At 36.1% G+C, this 23,016-nt stretch overlaps 3 protein-coding genes and 1 non-coding gene across 5 annotated transcripts; 2 read left to right on the forward strand and 2 right to left on the reverse strand.

The window, feature by feature from the left end:
- Positions 1–3,118: 3,118 nt before the first annotated feature.
- On the reverse strand, positions 3,119–4,863 carry Bm10264 (Uncharacterized protein; the record flags this gene model as incomplete). 2 transcript variants are annotated; one of them, XM_043077924.1, is made up of 5 exons in its annotated part: positions 3,119–3,229; positions 3,502–3,567; positions 3,677–3,796; positions 4,464–4,619; positions 4,834–4,863. In XM_043077924.1, the coding sequence occupies 5 exons, from the start codon at positions 4,861–4,863 to the stop codon at positions 3,119–3,121; spliced, it is 483 nt and encodes a 160-aa protein (XP_042933858.1). The 2 variants fall into 2 exon arrangements, with proteins under 2 accessions (XP_042933858.1, XP_042933859.1); XM_043077925.1 differs by lacking the exon at positions 3,502–3,567.
- Positions 4,864–6,645: 1,782 nt separating this feature from the next.
- Positions 6,646–14,792, forward strand: Bm14231 (Uncharacterized protein; the record flags this gene model as incomplete). Its single annotated transcript, XM_043077926.1, has 18 exons — positions 6,646–6,715; positions 9,490–9,605; positions 9,716–9,841; positions 9,959–10,132; positions 10,205–10,359; positions 10,433–10,533; positions 10,709–10,830; positions 10,928–11,092; positions 11,313–11,400; positions 11,564–11,682; positions 11,852–11,897; positions 12,013–12,186; positions 13,000–13,073; positions 13,330–13,415; positions 13,488–13,698; positions 13,837–14,007; positions 14,268–14,404; positions 14,630–14,792. The coding sequence occupies 18 exons, from the start codon at positions 6,646–6,648 to the stop codon at positions 14,790–14,792; spliced, it is 2,298 nt and encodes a 765-aa protein (XP_042933860.1).
- Positions 14,793–16,217: 1,425 nt separating this feature from the next.
- On the forward strand, positions 16,218–18,676 carry Bma-cdl-1 (Slbp protein, putative; the record flags this gene model as incomplete). The annotated part of the gene is made up of 8 exons (XM_001898490.2): positions 16,218–16,406; positions 16,651–16,922; positions 17,185–17,263; positions 17,395–17,603; positions 17,704–17,815; positions 17,936–18,070; positions 18,157–18,327; positions 18,527–18,676. The coding sequence occupies 8 exons, from the start codon at positions 16,218–16,220 to the stop codon at positions 18,674–18,676; spliced, it is 1,317 nt and encodes a 438-aa protein (XP_001898525.2).
- A 3,662-nt stretch (positions 18,677–22,338) lies between these two features.
- On the reverse strand, positions 22,339–22,410 carry Bm14607. The gene has a single exon. It is a non-coding gene; the product is annotated as a tRNA-Arg (tRNA).
- Positions 22,411–23,016: the final 606 nt, after the last annotated feature.

Below are 23,016 nucleotides of genomic sequence, written 5' to 3' on the forward strand. Positions count from 1 at the left end.
TCTTCTTTCACTTTCTTCATGGTCTCTTTCAGTTTTCTGAATTTCATTACGCATAATCTAATTTTGGCACTGCTATATATACTATTAGTTCTCTCTCTTACTTTTCTTATCAAACCAGTGACCAAGATTCGAGAATGAAAATGAACTGATCTATGCATGCAACTGCACTTTTCGGTGATAGTTACTCGATTGATAGGCGGTTTCAGTGGTTCTTACCAATTAGTCTGTTACAATTAAAATGTGATTAAATAGAACTGAAATGAAGAAAGAGAGAGATTGATTCCCTTATTAGGCCGAAATTTAGCAATTGCATTTGAGGAGAAAAACAAAGCAAATTGCAGATTAAAATTTGACACAATCTTTTCGACATTATTGCTAGTCGGAAGAGTGTGGAAGTGTTTCTTGAAGTTTAGCGGTGAATCTTCCGAATTATGATAAAGGATACTATTCCATACCAATTTCTTGCTAACTTGCCTTCTTCAATGGACTGAAGTAAAGAAGTAAGTGAATCAGAATAAGAGACTGCCGGATAATACTGGTAGCCGCTATAAATGGCACTCTTATAATTAATGAAAAATGTTATGAGCAAAAGTTTTAGGGCACTCTGCCGGATGTGATGTTTGCTGGTGAAATTCTGCTACTTAGATGAACAGAATTATAAAGTATGAGAAACAGTTGAAAAAAGTATTTGAATTTTCTTCAGATAAACATTCAAAGAGCCATTTATCTCCAAAGAAATGTTCAACAACAACAAATATTATAGCTCGAAAGTATATTTGCCTAAGAAGAGTCGAGAGTAACATCGAGACATCAACATATGAAAGTAAGTGAAAAGGAAAACGGTGAAAGTTCTACCAGGAGAGTGTCAACTGGTTGACAATGACTGTGTGATGTCCTGCTGCTGCTGGTCATTCCTTTTATAAAGGCGGAGAAATTTTCAGAGAAGTTCTAGTCTGATAATAGCCGGAAGAAGCATCGCTACGAGAAGCGCTTTTGTTGAAAGAAGAGCTGTCAGAACTGGTAAGTTAACTGGTTTAAAATATGTAGAGAGAAACGACTGAAAGGGACAGCTATTAGAAATGCTAATTTTGATAAACCGCTGCAAGGAAATCAGATCATGGAACGGTGATTGAATTGATTTCGAATAATTTGTGAATCAGTGCAGGAAGAAGAAGAGTAGGTAGGAGAAATTCACATCAGCGTGATTATTACTCTCCGCTGCAAAGAAATTTAAGCGGATTACCCGAAAAATAAACTTTGAATCAGACACAAAGAGTTGAGAAGGAGGAGCTATTCTGATATCGAAAGTGATACTTGATTGCTACGCTACCACAGCCGTCATTCCACTACCGGCTAACAGATCTCTGACCACGAGCCCTCCGGGTGATGATCTACTGATGACCATCTGTGTTGTAAAACCTGATGCACTGATGGCACACCGGCACTTGGGATATACCCGGAGGGCATCTGCAAAGCTGCATACATGGGCATATTGCGTGCGAGTTTTCCCTGCATACTAATACTTTGCAAATTTTGAAAATGGAAATGTTGGCAATTCCAGAAGACAAAACTGCAACCTGTTTCCCAGCAAGGCTTATTGCTTGCTCTATTCCGGTTTCTCATTGCTTCTTTCCGTCTAACTGGAATGGATAAATCAATGGAAAGGCTGAAGTTTCAAAAGCAGTGATTGAACAGAGCAGTTGTGACACTCAAGTATCATCATTTTTTTATTTACTGATGCTCGGCTGCTTTGCTGCTATTGACATATTTTTCTCGAGAAATTTTGATTGTTTGATGAAAACAGTGCAAACAGGTTATTACTATCGAGAGAAGTAGACTAAGGCGACAGTGACCTTCACAGCAAAAGCATCTGCCCGTTTTCAATCTCCAATTAGGTGACCTCATTTTCCAAACACGAACAACAACGTTTGCTGCGGCTAAAAAGGTGTGACCAGGACATTGATTGTCTTTTTGGGTCAACTTCTGCCACATCAAAGGTATATCGCAAATCAGCGTTATTCCTATTCTCTGCCATGCTGTCCATTTACCTATCCAATCCACCTGATTCAGTTCAGTTACGTTGCCACCTGTTAGTTAAACCCACTTCAACTCTCTCCTTGCTTATTCTCGATGTCTTTATCGGGATCGGACTGCTTCATAGGTTCGTTATTTCGAATGAGTCTATCCAAACCTATTTTTCTAAGGAAGTGTTGCGAGCTGGTGATATAGTGATAGTACCCAAATGGCGAATACTTGCTTCAAAACAAGATCAAAAAATCAAAACTCCATCCTCAAAAAAGTTCACTCTCGTCCCTGCTTTAGCAGTAGTTTTTCCATCACAACGAGATGATATTCGAGTAGCACCGCAATATTTGCTTACTGTCAATGATTATAAATTTATTAAGAAAAGAACTTGGATCGTTGCTGTTGCATGTTGAAGTCAGCAATTGTTGTAATTGTCAGACTTTACTACTTCTCTTTCCCTCCTGGTTAACGAAATAGATCAGAAAATCTCATTTAACTTCCAATAATCAGCAAAGAATGTAATCATTAATTAGCTAAATTTAATTATGAATTTTAGAGCTTGGAGTCGAGACAACAAGAAACTGTGGCGAAAATTGCTATTTGAAGGTGTGTTGAGAGATTTCTCCTCGTCACACTTTAAATATTACATGTTTAATATGAAAGACTCCGGCGAAGTAATCTCAGCAACGTATTTTTATCCCTGAAAGAAATTGAAATTCGGTGTTACTTTATTATTATTCCAGCAATTTTTCTCCATTATTTCAAAGAATGCTCATTTTGCTATAAGTTTTTCTTCCTAGTGAAAGCTTTGCATATGAAGTACAGTACAGAGAGTTAAAATTTTATGCAAGATTTCATTTCATGAAAATATCTGGAACATGACTGGTTTTGTGTTGGAATACTAATCAACCGGTCAATCTGAAGTACACACAAACAGTAAACGAGGTGCAGTTAAGACAAGATTTGAATTAAATGCCATTGTTGAACAAGGTAGATATATCGAAAAGTAACGCTGTCAGTGTGACACCAACTTGCAAAGCTTCCAAGCAGTTCTTCACTTTTCCTCAGCGCAGCTGTCAACTTGATAATGTCATCAAAATGCCTGATAGTAACCGCAACCACTGACGTAAGTTTGGAGCAGAGGACGACGTTCATTTGATCTTACCGTCAATTTTGAAGATTTATTTGTTGAACTTCTGTCAAACTGCAATGCAAATGTTACAGTGCTTAGATGGATCAAATTTAGTGTAGCAATAAGTTAGTTCGAACTCGCTGGTCTAAATTCTGATAAAGGAGCGAAAGATGAAGTAAATAAATGAGGTGCACACCTCGTAGATCTAAGGTCTGATCAGTACGTGAGTGGTACTTAAGGGCTGCGTAGGCATCCAATCAGTCACACTGTGCTTGAGAGTATCAAATGGATAAGCCTTGAATAAAATTTATTAGAAAAACGAAAATGGAACGTCATTAACTTACAGAGTCAAAGTCATACTGAATGATTAGACTGAGCAGAAAAGATGTCGCCAGGAGTATGCAAAGAAGCTAAAATTTACGATATAATTCGTTCATGAAATCATAATAAATCAAAAATGTACTTTTTAGGTTTAATTTAACTGTACTGCATGAATTAGGAATGTATATATAAGCTTACCGCTAAGGCGATGTACAATGTGGACGAACTGTCATCCTCCGTCTCATACACAGTGCAATATGTAGAAATAGGGACACACACAGAGGCGCAAATGGTCATCAAAAAATCATATCTGTATAGCTGGAAATTTCAAAATACTGTCAATATTTTAAAACGACTATTTCAATTTTATGGAATGCTCAAATTGAGTTTGAAAATTTTCCGAGAAAGTTGAAAGCTTTTCAATATTTCCGATTGCTGAATTATGTAACTTCAGGAAAACTGCTTTTCTTCAATATATGTTTCGGACGCAAAATACTTTCAAACATACTATGAGGATTTCTTATCCTCTATGATACGAAAATGATATGAGTTATAAGTGTAATCAATTTGATCGATTGATCCAAAATTAAGAATTTTTTGATGAAAGATTTTCGGCAGTTATAGAATCCCAAATAATGAAGGCTTCGGTTTCCGTACAGCCACGAATGTGAATAGTGACAGTGAAGGTGAATAGAGGGAGAAATTAGAAATAAAAATATGTGACAGCGGTTTTTTAATCTTCATTATGCTATAAGATGACAAAAGTAAGTGAAGAAGTAAAGTTAACAAGATAATAGGGTCTGCTAGGCCAAGAAGGCAATTAAAAGCAGCCAGAATCAGAGATAGAAGGATGCAGGCCATATTGAATTCTGTCCTAGCAAACAATAAGTGCAAAAGAAAGAAAATCGCAGACGGCATTGACTGTCATCGAAATGATTTAGAGTTGACTGGTCTAGCAGTGTTGGCATTTCTTTGCTAAACTCACATATTCTGTTTGCACTACTCGCAATGAAGGAATGTGATAGGTCAATTGCGCAAGTATACTGCCACTGAGCGCCGCCAGAGCAATGAGCCATAGTAAGCCGTTAATTAGTAGCCAAGGCACAGAGGCCAAGGAAAGCAGTACGAGTACCGCCAGTCCCTGAAAAGAGTGAACAAATCAGAAATTGAGCCAAATTTTTAGAATTTCAAAACAAACTGTTAAAATCATAAAATGCTAAAAAGTTTTCTGCAATTTATGCAAGAACAGAAGATTGTAGAAGTCGAATCTATGCCCGACCTTCTCTACCTTTTGATGCTGAAAACCACTTTTCTAAGCAAACCAGAAATGCAGAATGCTGCAGAAAGCAACCAACCATCTGTAGAAACCTGCAATAAACAATCATCTTCAGTGAACAGCTTTCCCTTGTGGCGGTAAAGGAGCAGTAATCGGAGGCCATAATCTGAAAGTTGCACTTCTCTTCATGAAATTTACTCAACTAACCAATAAGTAAACTTTTTCAATCGCAATTGCTTACTTTTATATGAAACCTAAATTTTTTATTATTACTTTTGTTTTCAATTTTTTTTCGACTAAGTTTTTCAGCTTTACCTATAGTGGTCACACTTATATCTACAGTTTGCTTATCTTATTCTAGGGAAGGAGAAAAACGGATTTGTCTTTTAACTGAAGAAGTTAAGAGCGAATTTTCAGAATTCCTCAACAATTAGCTTACTCATACAATTAGCTCCCGACAGCTTTTTATTGTTATGAAGCAGCAGGTGACGAATGACTTAAATGTCTAACGACTCGTTTCTCAGCCGCTTTTCCTAAAACCGGAACTAAGGAAACAACAACAACAGAAACGGATGAGATGACGTACGTTTAACCAAAACCGCTAGTGATTTAACGTGAGAAATTCCAAACCAATTGCTAAAGAAATTATTACAAAACAGTGCAAACTTTGCTTAGAGTTTTATTTTAATATTTCCTTAACACACATTAAACTGATAAAGATGCTATATTAATAGATCCAACAGGAAAGCATGAAGCGCTATTGTCGCAAATCAGAGTGCAATTTCATCTTTTCTGACTGATAGTTAAGCATTCACAACATTTCTTCCAACAAAAATACTTTGTAGCGCAAAGTTGAACCCAGCAGGACCCAAAGTGTGATTAACCCTCTGAGAAGTTCTAAAGCACTCTTTTAAATGTGACAGTAAAAAGAAACGTCCTTAACAATCGCAATGCAAGTTTTAGCATGTGATGCAAGCACATGCAATTCGATGTCAAACAAGCAAACATTGGCATGTTATCAATTTTCTGCTATAATAAATTATCCTTTATATTAATTCTAATTCCGGAAATGCAACCAATCCAACATGTAATGGTAACATTTCCGGATTTCATCAATCGGTCTTCTGACTTAACTTGCTGTATTGGTTACAGAATAACAAGGAGTGTTATTTGACTTCAAGAGCGAACAAATTTTCTACATTAAATGCAACCATGCCACTAGCTTTATTGTTTTTATTCTCGTAACGATCAAAGACATTAATTAAAACATAAAAGTTAATTAAAATATGAAAAAGTCGACCATAAAATACAAAGAAATATCATCAGCTGAGCTAAATAAGTAAACGAAATCATAAATGAAAGAGTAAGCAACGTTGATAAGCAGATAGAGAGGCAATTACTCGACATTTCCTTATCAGTTGATAAACCTACGGTAAACACGACAAAAGTCTCTGTCACATCCTTCCATTCAGCTTATTTTTGAATGCTTTAGATAACGATGTGGAGGGAACCTCTGAATCAAAAGCTGTCCACTGAGCTGCTGAGCTGCTGAGCTATTCACTGAACTGGTGAACTGTCCTGTAAGCGATGATCTGTGCAACATTTCCTTCATTTGTGATTTGCTCTGCAAGAAGATTTTGAGGAAGGAACAACTCAAATTTTTGCATACGTATGTCAAATGTAAACGACTAGCAGATGTACCTACCTGCGTTTTCTTTAGCTCAGGTAAAAGAATTCGTTAGCAAAAGATATTTGAATTTTTCAGCTAACACTGCTTGAAAAGAGAGAATGAGCAATTCTTTAGAAGGTTGGAGCTTAGCTATCGAAAGAGAGGTTAGGAGTTGGTGTGATGGACGTTTACGTTGACACGTGAAACTTTGTGGTTTACTGAATGGAAACTACCGCAACGATTTCTACTCTCTCTCCGAGAATCTCTTCATCATTCAATTTCGAGTACACAGGTACGCGCTAAGCATTTGTTAAACCAATTTTAAAAGTTGACAAACACTAAAATTTGTGAGTGATGCGTCTTACCAACTTGTGCACTGTTTTGGGTGATTTGCAAAAGTAAACAATATAAGCATTTCCTTAGTAAATCTTAAGGGAACTTAAAAGAAACGCTTGTCGCTATGAAATTCCTATGAAAGAGTCACAATTAATCACTAAATTAATCTTTCGAAATGTTATCTAATTCTACTCACAGCTAATTAATCACCAAATAATCAACAAACTTATTTAATTTCTTTTCAGTTTACTTCCATAACTTTTATGTCAGAGTCCATTGATTATAAACTGAATGGTATTGGACAGTTGTCCTTGACTACTGTTTACTGTTAATTATATTTACCTTACCTTCTACACTTTTCTTCTAAGTGCACTAATTTGCAAACTTATTCAGTCTTGAAAATTCTTCTTTTCCTGTGCAGGTGATTTGCATCAATTCTAAATCATCGTCACATTTATGCATCCATCTAGAGTTGTTAGTTCATATTTTAAATAAAGGTCAGGAAATATTACAAAATTAATTAACTGCACTGCAATGCAGAAATTAAATAGAGGTGAAAGTTCAAATGTGAAACTTTGCAGTTTCTCTTAAGCTTCGAGTTTTCTTAGGAATGAAACGTAAGGAATAAAACAAAGTGAAAATAATGGGAAATTATGCCATTTAATTAATCTAGCTAATTAATTGCTAAATAGTTATAAATTCCATGAATTACATCGCAGTACAGATCATTGCTGAAACAATTATTGTAGTAGATCTAACGAAATTTATCAAACTAAGACTAATTTTCCAGATTTCCGGTTGTCAAATTAGTTCTTTATATAAACTAACCAACCTACTCCACTAACCATTACTCATTCTAAGTTTTTGGGTAGTTTTGGGGGTATTTTAATAATGTTTTATGATTTTATTATATTCTTTATAATTGTATTATATCTATGCGTTGTGCGTTGTTATAATGTTGATTTGTTTGATTTAATTACCCAAGTTTGAGCTCGACAAAATAAATTATCTAACAGTTACTAAATTCCACGACAGAAATTTTTGGTGCCGAAAGTGAAGTATGTCTGTCAGCATGATTGTCAGAGCGAAATCGTAAAAGCAAATCTCGAGGAACTCCTCGATGAAATACTCCGTTAGATCAAAAATCGACAATGGAAGTATTCTGCCAATAATATGAAACGATAGCAAGAATCATCAGGGAAAAATTGATGCATCTCGAAAAGTACGTTGTCCCTTGAATAGATGAAATATAATTATAAAGGATATAATACTATTATAAAAGACTAAAATATTATCAAACCCCCAAAAAACTATCCAAAAACGTAGAATGAATAATGGTTAGCAGGGAAGGTTGATTAGTTTATATACAGAAGTAATTTGACAACCGGAAATCCGGAAGAAAACATTCTCATGAATGTAAAACAAAGATTGGTAATAAGATTAGTTTTGTTGTGTTAGAAAAGAGGGCATAATTTAGCATGGTAAACATGGATTAATTACAAATACAACAATATTTGGTGATTGACTTATCACGAATGAGAAAAATGTTAGCATTTGTATGTAATTTTAAATGTTTTGTTTTTTACCGCCGACTAGGACCAGTTCATCGTGAACCAAACCCGAATGAACATTTGTTTCACTTCAAAATTTTCTCCAATTACTTTGTTAGCAAAACGAGCATTCGGGCCTACATTTTACCAGTAAGAAATAATTTTGTTTAACTGATGCTTTGAGCTTTGATTAACTCTTGGAAAGTATTCTCTTCGTCTCTGTGTACAGAGAGTTGTTCAGGTGATTGCAGAATAGTAATCAATTAGCTAAAGGTAAGATGAATACCGCGGTAAATTACTTGAAGCATTGATTTAATCAACGTCCAAATAGTAAATTAATGTTTGCCACTGCAAGCACTACGGTCATCTATTTGCTGAATGTACTTACCTTGGAGTAATTGGACTCGTCGGGATTCATTAGGCTCTAATTAATTGTTGGCCATCAGCTAAGAACCACCGTCATCCTTTGACGTGAGTTTTACAGCAACTTCTTCGTCAAATCCTCAATACCAGTTGTCATTTATGATCCATTACGGTTGTCAACTAATGGGACATTTTGCACTGCAAGTTTTCCCCATTTTTAATATTTATTTTTCCTCATATCTTTCCCAATACTTAATAAGTATCATTTGCTGATTATTTTCAACTGCTTGGCTCAACTTGCTGATAGTTATCAGACTCAAATCCTGTTGCAAAGAGAATTACGGATGGTTTTCAGGTTTGCCTGAACTTATGTCACAGGTAGACATCACACCTTGATTGGCTAGAATTTCTGCTCATTTTCAAATTACCTTACCACCATCTATTAAACGTTTTATATTTTTTTGCTAGCAGAAATCAATCGTTGAAACTGTATTTCTGAATAATAAACCCAAAAGCTACTTTAGTTGCACTCAACTCCAACCCTTTTCATTTGCAAATTTCTTTGCCTACCACAAAACTGCATGTGGCCATGTCGGCAGTTCCGGCCAAGTATATTGCGATGCTGTAAAGTGCCTCGATCAATAAGTTAGAGCCACAAACCTCTTTCTTGTCTAGCCTTATTCCTTCATTCCAAGATAAACAGTAATGAATTGATAACACATATTTATTCCAAAACATGTCGCAATATGAAGCATCCAACAGCACTCAACTATTTCTGATGCAGAAATTTTAATTCAAATCTTAAATACAAATTTAGATATTCGTGGACGGTACTCTTCGAATGATCACCGAAGTACAGCATCGATGATCAATTATTATAGCTGCAACAATTCAATCCTTAATCATCAAATTATTCATCAGCTTATAATTCAGGTGCCTAAAGCTTTAAACCATTTAAAAAGTAAGAATTCTTCGGTCCCTCCATTATTAGGATTGCTAAAAATACATTAAAGCACTTGAAAAGTACCAAAAGTTCCTTACAGCTTAAAACTAGCAATGTCGAAAATTTCCGAGATTTCCTGAAACTTTTCCCGCCCGTAAAACAATTAATCCGGATGATACCAAGCACTTTACCTCTTCTGGATATTATCATTACAAAAAGTTTAAAGGTAAAAGTTTCAGTTATCTGTTTTGTATAACTTTTTAAGAAATTCTCATTGTACTTTTCTTTTCCGTAACGTTCATTGCTTATTTAGTTATTCAATTAAACATTTCAACAATTTAAGTTTCACAAAACTAACAGCAGCAAAGGTGCGCTGCACTACAACGAGTTATTCAATAATTTGTTGTGGTGGATCGCATATAATGAACAAAAGAATGTCCCACAAGTTAGAATCTCAAAGGTGGAAATTACCAGAGTCACTCAATCGAGAAGCAATCTCTCTTCGACAACTTATGAGGTAGTGATAGACTTTAAATCAAAAAGAGAAGGAAGAAAGGTGAAGGCAACTTTTGGAAGATATATAATTCAGGACTGGGAAAAACACATCCGATCGATTTTGGCAGCAATTAAGATCGATAGTCCATCTATTTTGGAAGCAGCTCGAGATGTCGAACTTTGTTTAGCTGATAGTTTAGAAGCTCTGGGATGTCACGGTCTCATCAATTGCTCCGAGGGACTCATTCGGTAATTTGTAAAATGAGATTTCTTTAAAGGAAGAAATTCTACTGATATATATCTCATCTAATTGCTCATTCAGATTGCTGGATGCGATATGTCTCGAGGTGTCAAACCACCAGAAAAGGCTGAAACAGGTCGCAAAACAACTCCGCAATCTGAAGATTGATAAAAGCGAGTTCGGTACGTTCGTTGTATCTCGTAACAAATAAATCAACGGTTTTTAATTATCAACAATAATTACTTTCAAACTTTAATTCGTTTGGCTATAAATTTGAAGAAGTGAGTGAGTGAAGTGTTGACGTAATGAGAAGGGGATGACGAGGAGTCGAAGGAAGGATTACCTTGCCAGTTGCAGAAGCATCCAGTGCTGCAAGTCATCATCGTCACGTGAATTTGCACTTGTCACAGGTGTATCTCCGAATAAGCAACAATAACAGAATCAAGAATTTCCTTATCGAATCTCTCATCAATCCGAACGTATCTTTCGTTTCCTTTTATTTCAAACTTTCTAGTCTTTTCTGAAAATATCACACAACAAAATAGCATCACAAATGATCCATTTTGATATATATAGTTAAGCAGCTTATTGCGCATTGTTTGTCGAAGAGTAATTTGTGATCAAACGCTGATCAAATTGTACAAAGTGCTGGTGAACTCGGCTCCATCCGATTATGCTATTTCGGAAACGGATCCGATAGTAGCTGATGTGATAGCAACATTCAACATGGCATATCATAGGGTAGGTGAATGAAGACCTTTTCTAGCTGGAAGCTAAAGTATATGCTATCAAATTTGCTATCAGTTATCACCGCCCAGCTTAGCTCTAAAGCTTTTAATCCATTTGCAAGGAAAGAAGAAATTCTTTTAGCTCATTTCACTGAGAGATGTAAATTAACTTTTCGCTTTGCTTATCACACACAATATATTGAATACTTTTAAAGTGACTCATCAATTTTCAGCTTTTAAGCTTAAGCTCAATGAATCATTATCAGTTCAATGAATGTCCAAATAGCAACAAATACATCAGTGAAACGAGTCACGAAGAGGGTTTGTTTTCTTTTGTAATTTGCATTTCTGGATAAATCGCATTTCCTTAATTCTTATCTTTACTGTCAACAATAGCTAAAACTTTACTGAGAACCATTTCTCGACTGACCAGCTGTGCTATCAGCATTGACCCCCCGAAAGACTCATTTTATCAACTTTTTAGATTTAGCACAATATCGCTTGCTTCTGTCCACTTCAGACACTGACACCGAAACAGATCCTTCGTGCTCTGACTTAGCCTCGTCCAACTCACAAATTGCTATTGCATCATCCTTTGGAAAAGTATTACACATTTCTTATCGAAATCTCATCTACTTTGTCTAATTTTACATTGAGTCATTTGAAATAAACAAATTAATTCAATTAATAAGTGGAAAAGATGAAAAGTGAGATAAGAAGAAAGGTGGTGGTGAATAATTTTAAAAGAACACAGTTTCATTTATCTTTGTAGGGTATTCAACGAAACAATCGGAAAAGAAGTGGTCGAATGAAGAAAGGTAAATTCCGTTTGTTCCTGAATTTTCCTGAAAGCGTACTACTAGTAGTGGCATGTAGTGATGAGTTTTCATTTATTCACATTTTTCTGTAAATTTCAACTTCATCTTTCTTAAGGTTATTCAACAAAGATTCATCCTCGGAATAATTCAACATCAACGGGAAACAACGGTGTTTCACGCCATCACTCGTTGATTGATCTCCGCTACAGCAGCTGCAGCTGCAACAATCGCTGTATTGCGCGCAGCGGAATGCGATCTGCAAGAAGTATGAATAGTTTGAAACACAACGGTAATTAATTGCATTTTAATTTTATTGCGATGACGATTACAATGCAAAATTAAATAATTTGTTGTGTCGTGCTTTTAAAGATGAAAATCATTGATGACGTGAGTCACGCAAAAATCAGACTTGTCTTTCTGAAACCTGCGTAAAATGTTCAGCTTCAACGTGTAGATCAAAATTGACGAATTCTTTTTCTACAGTCAAAGTATATCAAAAGATCCCTCCACATTATTTTAAAGTGACATCATCAAAATCAAAAGAGTTTTAATCGTCTCTACTTCATATGTATTTTCACATGTATTCCAAGTTATCTTCGTAACTTATCTCAGTTACATTCGTGCTATGTTTACTTAAACAGGTCAACTAATGTCAAAAATGAAGAAATGGAAGTTATGAATAAAGATAAGCTTGGAATTGCTCAGCTCACCTTGTAGCATTGCCCTTTCTGATCTCTTCCACTTTGCAAATATTTGAAAGTTGCGAAGATTTATTTCAGAAAGTTGTGCATTTTGGTATCATTAATTTAAAAAAAATTGCAAAGAATGAAGCGAGGATATCTGTATCAGTGATAAAGCTAACCAAATTTACTTGCCACAATTTTTGAAAAAAAAGTGAATTGATTATAATTTCATATTTAGCTAAATAAATGTCAAAAAAAAATGACAGCGATCGTTTCAATCTGTAGAAATCTTGCATGAAGTAAAATATTTCATGATCCGATGCACTTTTCTGATAAGTCTCTGTTGAGTGAAGTGAAAGCTCATGTTAGTTACATTTTTACTTGATCAAATAGATTTTTCGATCTGAAATATATTTTAGATTCTACTGCGCAATCACATCATCATTATCAGATGCTCGTGGATCAATGTTCGCTTGCTAAAGATGATGCGAAAGTCAAAAGCTTCAAATCAAATTCACTTTTTTTCTTTTTTAATGGGACTTTTTGACTGACAGAAATTAATTAAATGTCTTTTTCTTTTCGCTTTAGATTTGGAGTGGAAAAATGGCAAACATTGAAATTGAAACGCTGTCTTTCAGCATGTGAAGTTGTCCAAAAATTCATTTAAATACTTTAAACAGAGAGTCCTACACATAGCAATGAATAATTATAGCGATTCTATCTAATATCATCGAAATTTTTAATTACAGATAGAGCGATTGTACAGTGAATGCTATGAGACCAAAAGCCAAGTTCAATTAATGGCTGAGCAAGAAAATGAAAGAGCAATTGATCGGTTGGATTAACTGCTGAATTTTTTGATTAACTGCAAAGGTGTCGAAACATTAGAATTGCTCTAAATTTTTAGATTCTCAAAAAAGGAACATTCGTTTGGTGTTGCGAAAAACAAAGACAAAAATAGCTGTCGTGCTACATGCGAGGAAACATTAGAACTGGTCAAGAAATTTAGAAATCTGTACTACAAGGACGGAAAGGAAATCCTGAAAATACTGGAGGGATTGCCAGAGTTCCGCGGTTCCAAGGATTTACAGCATAAAATACTTATGTTAACCGTTGTGGTAGGACTCTTTCAAACTTTATCAACAATACGGGTACACAAGTGATCATCAGGTATCTTCAGCATAGGAGGTGCATTAGTTCAGTCAGATTTGCGCTCATTCTTGAAATGGTTGCTGGGCTTTTTTTTTTTTTTTCAGCTCTCTTATCGCTCAGTGCAGCAAAATGTGGAACGACGACGTCGAATGATTTTTAAAATTCTCGGCGATCTACCATCTGAGAACGAAGAGAGTGAGAATCTTGAAGATGCAATTTACAAATACATGAGTCGAAAAGCTGTCGACGACCATGGAAAAAATAGCATCACCAAGGCATGACGAATGAAATTTTTATAAGTTGCAAGAATTAAATGCAATGCTTCATATGTAACATACTTCAACGTCATACTTTTATACGTGAAACATAGATGTGTCAGTCGTCTGGTAACAGTACATAAAAGTTAACATACACTTGACGTGTGACATTAGCAAGAAGAAAGAAATGAACCGATTCAGCCCTCTTTTCAACATGATTACTTTTGCTTTCATCTATGCTAACTAGCATTACTTTGCTAGAAAAGTTTCAGTTTCAGCAAATAATGTCACAGATCCGAAATGCATTGTGTAACTTTCCATCTTTGAGAAGTTGCACCTTTTTCAATAAATTTATTTTGGACTGCGTGACAACAACATGGAGTCTTGTGGTTGGATTGAACGGAAAGCCGCCAAGGTGCTGAATTTTGATTTTTGCATTCTGCAAATTGCGCACAACAATAATGCTCGGAGCTTTATCCTCTGATTGAAACTGCATGTAAAAGAAGAGTAAAGAGATGTATTCTCTGAGAAAGAAAACAATTTTGTATATTTCTCCTCGGAATTGCACACCATTTGCCACTATTTAACTTCTCCTGCATTTTCAGAGAATGAAAGTTATTTTGAAGCTGTCTGCTTGTAGGATGTATATCGAATATCAGGGTCGACGGTTCGACGCCAACAGACATCAGCGACACATCGTCTCCTCCAACATTCGAAGCAGCACAGTTCGACAATACCTGTGGCCTGCCATTGTTGACAAAAGCACCGGCACGTGTGTGCACAAAGCTGTTGTAATCACTTAGACTTAATGACGTGTTATCATTGCGTGATAACAGTAATCATATCAGCAGTGCAGTCTGACAAGCTATATAGAGAGAGCAAATATAAACTTTACCTTCACCCCAACCTCATATTTTAATACTGCTTCTTCTTGCCTTTTGCTTTTCTTTTCTCTACGTCCAGTTGATCACACTAATTCTGTCCAGAAAATACTAACTGACCTAATGATTTCAAATTGTCCAACTTCCATTAACATAGTCCCAGCGGGAACGGAATTTTTAAGCTTAATCGCAAACAGTTTAATGCAAATGATAATTGTTAAAATAGTGAATAAAAATTGGACGAATTTCGTTATGTGCAACTGCTCGAGACAATACATGAATTTAGAGCATTCTCGAGGAATAAATCTTTGCAAACAAATCTCTACAGATCTATCAGTGGTTGCAACCATACATTCAGAGTGTCTGTCGCTTTGTCGGAATTGTAAAAGACTTGAAAGTGAGCTTAAGTTGGGATTACTAAAACTAACAATGCAAACTAGCAAAGAGGAAAATACTAGAAAATGTACTTAATGTGATGTCGTTGCTTAAAGTGGAAAGGATAGAAGTTGAGGCGCTTGCGGTGATGTCCGAGTGAAAAGTTATACAAAGGTCATCAGTTACACAAAGGTCATCCACACTATTAAGGTCCAATACGTCACGGACGACGGATTTCTCTTCTGCAGGAATGGGTTTTGAAGAGAAGCGTGAAGCAGTGCCACCAGCGATTGATGAGGTTGAAGCATTTGAGATCGATATTTTATCTTTCATGAGTTATCCACACTTATATCAGAAGGATGAATGATTGATTGATTGATTGACTGACTGAATGTTCATCAGTGCAGTTCAGGATGCATTTGCTTATCTAATTTGATCAATGTTTACGATTGGTTTTCTGCATTCCGTGAATCATTTTACAATCCGGTCTTTACCCTTTGATGGGAAGGTGGTTCCGGAGAGAATGTCTTTATAGCACAGACAAGCGCTTTCCAGTTGATCAGCTTCCGGCAAGCAGTCCTCCTGACCTCTAAACTAGTCTAAACCTTCCATATCTTCAGAGTTCTCTCTATGTCACAAAATTTATGTATGATAACAATTTGAAATCAGATTTGCCGCGCGCGCGTCATTACCGCACCATATTACGACGGAGATACCTTTATCACATTGCTGCGGCATCTTTCTCTTTCTTCTAATGTCCTCATAGTTTGACCTTTCTTGATGTCACTTCCATTTCGCTAAAGTCGGTTTTCATGACTGGTGGCTGTCACCAGAAAACTGAAGAGCGAAAAGAGGCGCGCAGCCTTTATCGATTGATCGTGTTTCCTTTCAGTTGCATTTTTTTCTTTTTTCATTGTAATTTTCAGATTAGACTTATATATTCATTCCTCAGAAGAGACAGACTCGTTTGGAATGAATCCGGAAGGTGAGGAGTCTCAGGTATCCACGAATGAGGCTGTAGATGATATAATGGATGTTGGTTCAAGCTCAAAGATTGTCAGATCTCAGCCATTTCAAAGACGAACCCGAGACTGTGACCTGGATGAATCAGCGGTCAAGGTCGAGTTAAGCGAAACTGTTGTTAGCAAAACATCAAAAAGTGTTAGTTAGAGTTCTCATTCTTATTTTAACACTATCATTTGTTATCACTGCTTTATTATTAAATCAATGGTAACAACCAGTCGTAGTGTGTTAGTCAATAAAAAGAAAATATGGTGAACATTTGTATTGTTGTTTCAGATGATTAAGCTTCCTGCTGCTAAATTCTCTGCAAAGATAATATTCTTTGAATTATTCCTTTTAAATCTCGCATTCATGCCAATGAAACTTTTGTTGATTTTTGTAGTTGAAAGCTCTTTTTGAGCAGCAAGAATACGAAGAGATGCGAAATACCTCATGGGCTGATCTGATGGAAGAAGAAGTAACAAAATCAAGAAGTGGCTCACAATCACAGAGTAGAGAAGAGGTTATAGCACCGAAAACACGATCAATAGAGAATGATTGTATCGTTTTAAGTTCTGACGAGGAGTGTTCAAGCCTGTCATCTACTATTAAGCAGTCAGATATGGATTGGAATAAAACCACTGCATCGAAGAAAAAACGAAAGACGAAATATAGGTAAGGATGAATGACTTTTTTAAGAAAGAATCTCATTCCCATGTCTTAATTCATCTCCTAAGTTTATTGTGTAACAAAAGGGAATAAGAATACCATTCAACTCATAACTATTAAAGAATAACATAAAGGTGAACATTAAGAGAAATTTCTACTGTGTTCAAGAAAGCATTTTAGGACGATCTTTGTTTGCAATTTCCACTTTATCATTCTTTGTTGTCTTCCTTTCATGGGCACAGGGTTTTGCACTGCTACATGATTTCAGATTTAAACGCAATGTGGAGCTTACAGAAGCGTTGGCTAGTCAGGCATTAAAAAGTGATGTTCAAGTTTCCGGAAGACTGGTAATTCTGAACTTATATCACGCCAACTGCAATTTTTCATCGGAGAGTAGTTCATAGCAAAAGACATTTTGAAAAACTGCTGTGACGACAAAACATTCAGGAAAAATCCCAATGTATTTTTGTCTTTTTAGCGTCGTGCTATTAAGCGAGATAAAGTGCAAGGAGTTCAAGCGTTATCTGCGACGAGTACTGATGATGACGATGGTCTAACATCTTCGAAATGTCAGAAAAAAAGAAGAAAAGATGTACATAAGGAAAAGACTGTTTATGAAGCTAGTAGTTCGAAATTTGACTCTAAAGACTTGCCTCTCAGTGGTGTTAAACGTTCTAGTAGAGAAAGGTTCGTTATTTGCTATCAAATCTTGTTTTTTGTTCATTTCTAAAGATTAGTGTTTCTTGTCAACAAACGATGATAGATTCTAGTGGTATGATAATTACAGTTCGCCTGGAAGTATTTCTAGTATTGCTTCCACGTTACACATTAAGCAGGGTTGGTCAGAACCAAAACTTGGTTGGTGCAGAGATGAAATTACTCTTCTGAGGCGTTCAAAGGTATCGTTTTCGTAGTCATTTTTCTAGCAATTGCTACACTTTTTATATTGTTGGAGTTAAACTGCTCTAAATATAAAAATGTGATATTGAAAACAGGAAAGTAATTTTTATTTTATTAAGGAAATCGAAAAAGCAAAGGGAAAGCCAGTATACGCGAAATATCTTGCGAAAGTACCGCGACATGCTCGGACGAAAGATATGCCAAAAACTCCTAACAAATATATCTCGTACTCACGTAGATCGTGGGATAAACAGGTTATTTTTAAAATTTACTTTGTATTTTTACTGGAGCTCTTTTTCTTTATGGAATCTTCGAAGTTCGTATATCTTGCGCCTTGTAGGTACGTGTATGGAAGCGGAGATTATATGAATGGGCTGATGAGGAGCCGACTCAAAGCTGCTTAAGCTTAAATGAATCTACAAGTGATGACATCTCGGATAGTGAAATAGTTTCTTCGTCTCCTTGTACTTTGATGTCAGATGAAAACAAATTGTCTTTGGATGAAATCAAGGTATGCAATATTATTCTGATGGTATAAGTTTTTTTAGGGTGATTAACCCCTGTTACTGTTCATGCAGTCACTTCATCTATGCACCTTGTTAATTAAAGCATATTTGGTGATGCATTGCACATGGAATTTTGGTTGAAAACCTGTTGATTTATCCAGACTATCCCTATCTGTATTTATCAATATTTTTATTTAATATCAGGTGGAACAGGATGTAGCAGCTTCCCTTCTTGGTTATCTTGATATCGATACACGAACCAATACACTAACAATTATGAAGACTGATGATGAATCAACGCTCAAAGGACCATCTCGCAATGTTCTTGGACCTCGTGATTTTAGTCAGCTTTAGCTCATATCAATTTATCAGCTGGCACTTCTGTGTGAGACTAAATATTCCAGTGATATTTCGAAATTATTAGTGTTGCATTGTATAAGGAGAAATACTTGCCTTTGATCAATACGTGGAAAGAATCTCGTGTAATTGCATTAGATGTATGTGCTCATGAGGTATTCATTTACCACATCTACGAGTGACTTATTGACGTGAATAGATTTCTTCTTGTTAATTTTGGATGAATTCTTCATTCTCTGTGATTGACCTTCTCGTTGTTAGATTTTACCAATGACAATAATTTTTTTCTGAGTTACTACTTTATACTCGAAACTCGTGAATGAATTATATGATTGTTGTTTTAAAGTTTATAGTATATTATTTATTCTCATCATCCTTTTGTCTTTTATTTTCTCCACGTTTTGTTACTTATCATCTCTCCTGTTATGCATCCTCTCTATTTGTATAATTTAAATGGAATAAAATTCCAGCGAAGAAACGAAACCGAATAATTTTTTTCTCTCAGCTTTAACTGTGCCAGCATGCACTTAACCTTTCACCTTACTTCAGTAAACCGTGTTAGTATCAAACGCTGTAGAACTGGGTGTCTTAGATGTGCATTCATCTTGTCATTTGCAAATTTAAATTAAAAACCATCTTCATACTCGATATGACTTTCTCAGTTACTACTTCTTTCCTCTGTCTGTCCAATTTGTATGCCAATGTCACTACTATTACTATTTTGCATTTTGCAACCGTTAAATCTTTCTAAAATGACTACATGTGACAGATTTTAGGAACAACTTTTTGCTATTTCAGTTCATCCTATTTAGCCATCTTTCAAGGTACTCTTGGCAACTACAACTGGATGGATTGATCGGTCAGCAAAATGATATGTCCTCTCGGTTTGCTGAAGGTTTCGTAGAAGCGTTCTCTTCGATACTCACCCATCCCTACGCTGCCCAGAAGTGTCTACACTATCCACGTGTCTACAGTGTGTGTTCACGTGTTCACACTGTCCACCGTTACTGCACATGAGTAGATGGATGTATTTCCGGTCATTGTTCTTTCGACGAGTCAACTTAATGACCGTTGCGTTGATGACTAACGTCTGTCCAATTACTAAAATTGGCCTGGTGTTTACGATATGTGTCCTAGCATATTTCTAGACGAACATTCTTTGCTCCTTGGCGGTATGCAGCAAATGAGATTTCTCATTGGTTGTTCGAGAATTATCTCAGGAAGTGACAGGAAATATGCGAATAGTCGCAGCATCAGGAGAATACGTTGGCCGACTCACTTGGATCAGATCTCGAACCCTTGCGAGCATTCAAATTAACAAATCACGCTGAAACACCAAGATCGTTTCATATTGCTGAATGATTGAAAATTGTTGAAAGTCTGTTTACTTACTTTCATTTGCTGATTCTATCAGTCTAGTCAAAGAACATTAATTCATGACTAAGCTCAAATATGCTCCCTTAAGTTTAGGTAACTTTTACATTCCCGAGGAGCAGCTTTGCTAGGTTAATTCGATTTCATAATCAATTCGACAACTCCTTGCAGTTGTGACGGTCACAAGGTATACTTTTCAGTGGTCACACGATTGACCAACCAGCTCTCTCCCACTCTCTAAGGAAGGATGAATGGATAGATGGACAGATGAATTTTCCACAAGTTATTTCGGAACACTTATTGAAGTTTAACTATGATTTTAGAATTAATAGCACATTTATTCGGATGAAAGTAGAAAAAATCATGAGATTTATGACACTAACAGTGAACTCACTTAGGATCAGATCAGATCAGATCATTTCAGAAAATGTCTTGAAAAGAAGCTGGCATTAAAACTGATCTCATATTTATCATACTTTAAGGATTTATTACTTGGTTTTTTATCAGTTTACTTTCATCTTGAAATGTAGCTGAAGGAATAAAATTCAAAGAAGCTAAGAATTAGTTCTGATTTAGTAGGTCTCAAAGAAATTGCATTTAATTAATGAATGAATACGTTCGTACTGCTAAATTCGCAGGACAAATGTCGTTCCGTGTTGGTTGACATTAATATAGCAGAACTTATCAATGTACAACTAGTAATACCGGTTCCGTAATGCTTATAATATTCTTTGTTCATGATCCGGTTTCTTGTCCCTAAAAGGTGCTCATCGTTACACTGACTCTTTTTTCCTATTCCTTTTAAATCCTAGCAACTCTTGTCTTGCAAAAGGCATCTTCCACCTGGATCAGGAAATCATTCGAGCACATCGATTTCCAGACAAGATTGCCGGAATAGTGAGATGATTGCTGATATAGGAGACAAATCTGATTTCGTTTATAAAATACAAAATTATGCAGTCGATTACTTTGTAGTAGCAGGGATATTTCAGTATTGATAAGATAATGAAACTTAAAAAGAATTTGGATAATTTCACAGCTACCACACATATTGAGGTTATTTACAGTGTTTCATTTTTTTTATCTTCAAATATCTATCCCCGAGGAATTTCAAATGCTTTTTATTTTATTCCGTCTCGCCGAGATTGCATCCAAGACTGGTTCTCGACATTTTGCTCGATAAAACTTTGCTTTCTTCTCCTGTACTGTAATGCTAAGTATGAGCATCACTGCATTTCTCTTCTCATTAATACTTCCCACACACTGACTTACTTGCATTAGAATACTGCAAACAGTGACATAATACTAGGAAAAGATTTAAGCTTCTCTTATATTTCTCATTTTCATTTTATTTGTTACAATTCCTAGTTCACTCCAGAGGTCAAATGGCAGAGGTCAAGGTACAGATTCACATTTGCCCATCCTTACCTCCTCTTCATTTTGAACATTGACCTGACATGCATCCCTGTTGTGCGTTGCTGATCTTTCTCTCCTAACTGCAGCTTGTTCATTTTGGATTTTCAAATCAAACACAGAAGAATAAGACTCTTCTCGCTTTCTCTCTCTTTTTACAGAGAAGAGCCACTGTCCATGCTTCATAGTCAAGTGACATCTGACCTTGGCTGACCAACTTACCAGTAAATATAACTTGATCAGTTCAGTCTCACACTAGCTTTCTCTAGCAAAACCAGTTTACAAGTTAAGAAGACACTTAACTCTTTACAGCAAGCAGAGTTCAACGTTCTCAAGTACGACTTGACAGCTGACATATAATATTTGGTGATTTGTTCTAAGATTTCATTCTTTTGTGCTGCACAAAAACTTCTTCTTTATTAAGGCCGCATTCCGCACAACCTTACGGCTTCCGTTCTTCTCAGCTTTTTTTCGCTTTTGTTTCGCGTCAACGGCGAATGTACACTTTTCAGTGGTTTTGTATCCATCCCTCAACAGTGATGGTTGTAGCAAATAGTAGTTAGAATTCGTTCCGCCATTTATTACGGAAGTGACGAATCACTGATGACAAAAAGATATGAAGTGCTATGGTGAGAATACTGTCAAGGCGAAATGAAATGAAGGAAGCGCTGCTGGCGCTTCAAGAAAGCGCACACCGAGTTGACAACTTGACAACAGCGCCATCTTCATTTCTGCTTCACGGCTGCGTGGTGTACGAAGGATCTCGTCTGACCCGCCAACTGCTCTCCTGAGAGCAACGAAGGCATTAGGCAATAAGAAGGGGCGATGCAATATTTAATGTACTTTTCCAAAAGTGGTGGGCAAAGCCAGCCCAGCCCTGCTAGGTCTCGAACTGCAGTCCTCGCTTTAGAAGAACGACGCCTTGTCCATTAGGCCATAGAGCCATGATCCAGTTTTTGGGCTAATCGGTTAATTTGATGTCATTGAGTTGTGAACTGGAAATGTGAGGGTAAACTGGAAAAAAACTGTGGTAGTCAGCGAGCGGTTTCAATTTCAAGAAGTGATGCCATAGTGTGGGCTGCTCTCTTCGGTGTGCTAATAGAGAGCAGTTCTGCCCTCGCAGTACCCACTCTGGGAAGAAGCCTGATGCTTGTTGCCCGAGCAGAGAGAGGTTTGGGAGATGGATTAGTTTTTGGGAAAGATGGTGGTGTAGAAAGGAAGGACAGAGGGAGAGTGTGGGACAAAATTCAGGTCATTCGAAGGGTACTATCGCGAGTTGTTCAACTATACATCCCCAAAAATGGTTTATCCATGAACGCTCCCTGCAAAATTCTTCATTTTTTCCTCTATATATTATTATGATGATTGTCATTATTATCATTATTGTCATTATTATTACTATTATTATTTTTATCATTATCATTCTTATTGTTGTTATTATTATCAATTTTGTTAAATTTTTTTGTTTATTATTAATAATGCCGATGACAAGCAAATAATTTAGGAAATAATAGTAGTTCAAAGGTTATTGATTAATAGTGATAAATGAG

Source organism: Brugia malayi, assembly GCF_000002995.4.
Source record: "Brugia malayi strain FR3 genome assembly, contig: Bm_v4_Chr2_contig_001, whole genome shotgun sequence".
Taxonomy (NCBI): domain Eukaryota; kingdom Metazoa; phylum Nematoda; class Chromadorea; order Rhabditida; family Onchocercidae; genus Brugia; species Brugia malayi.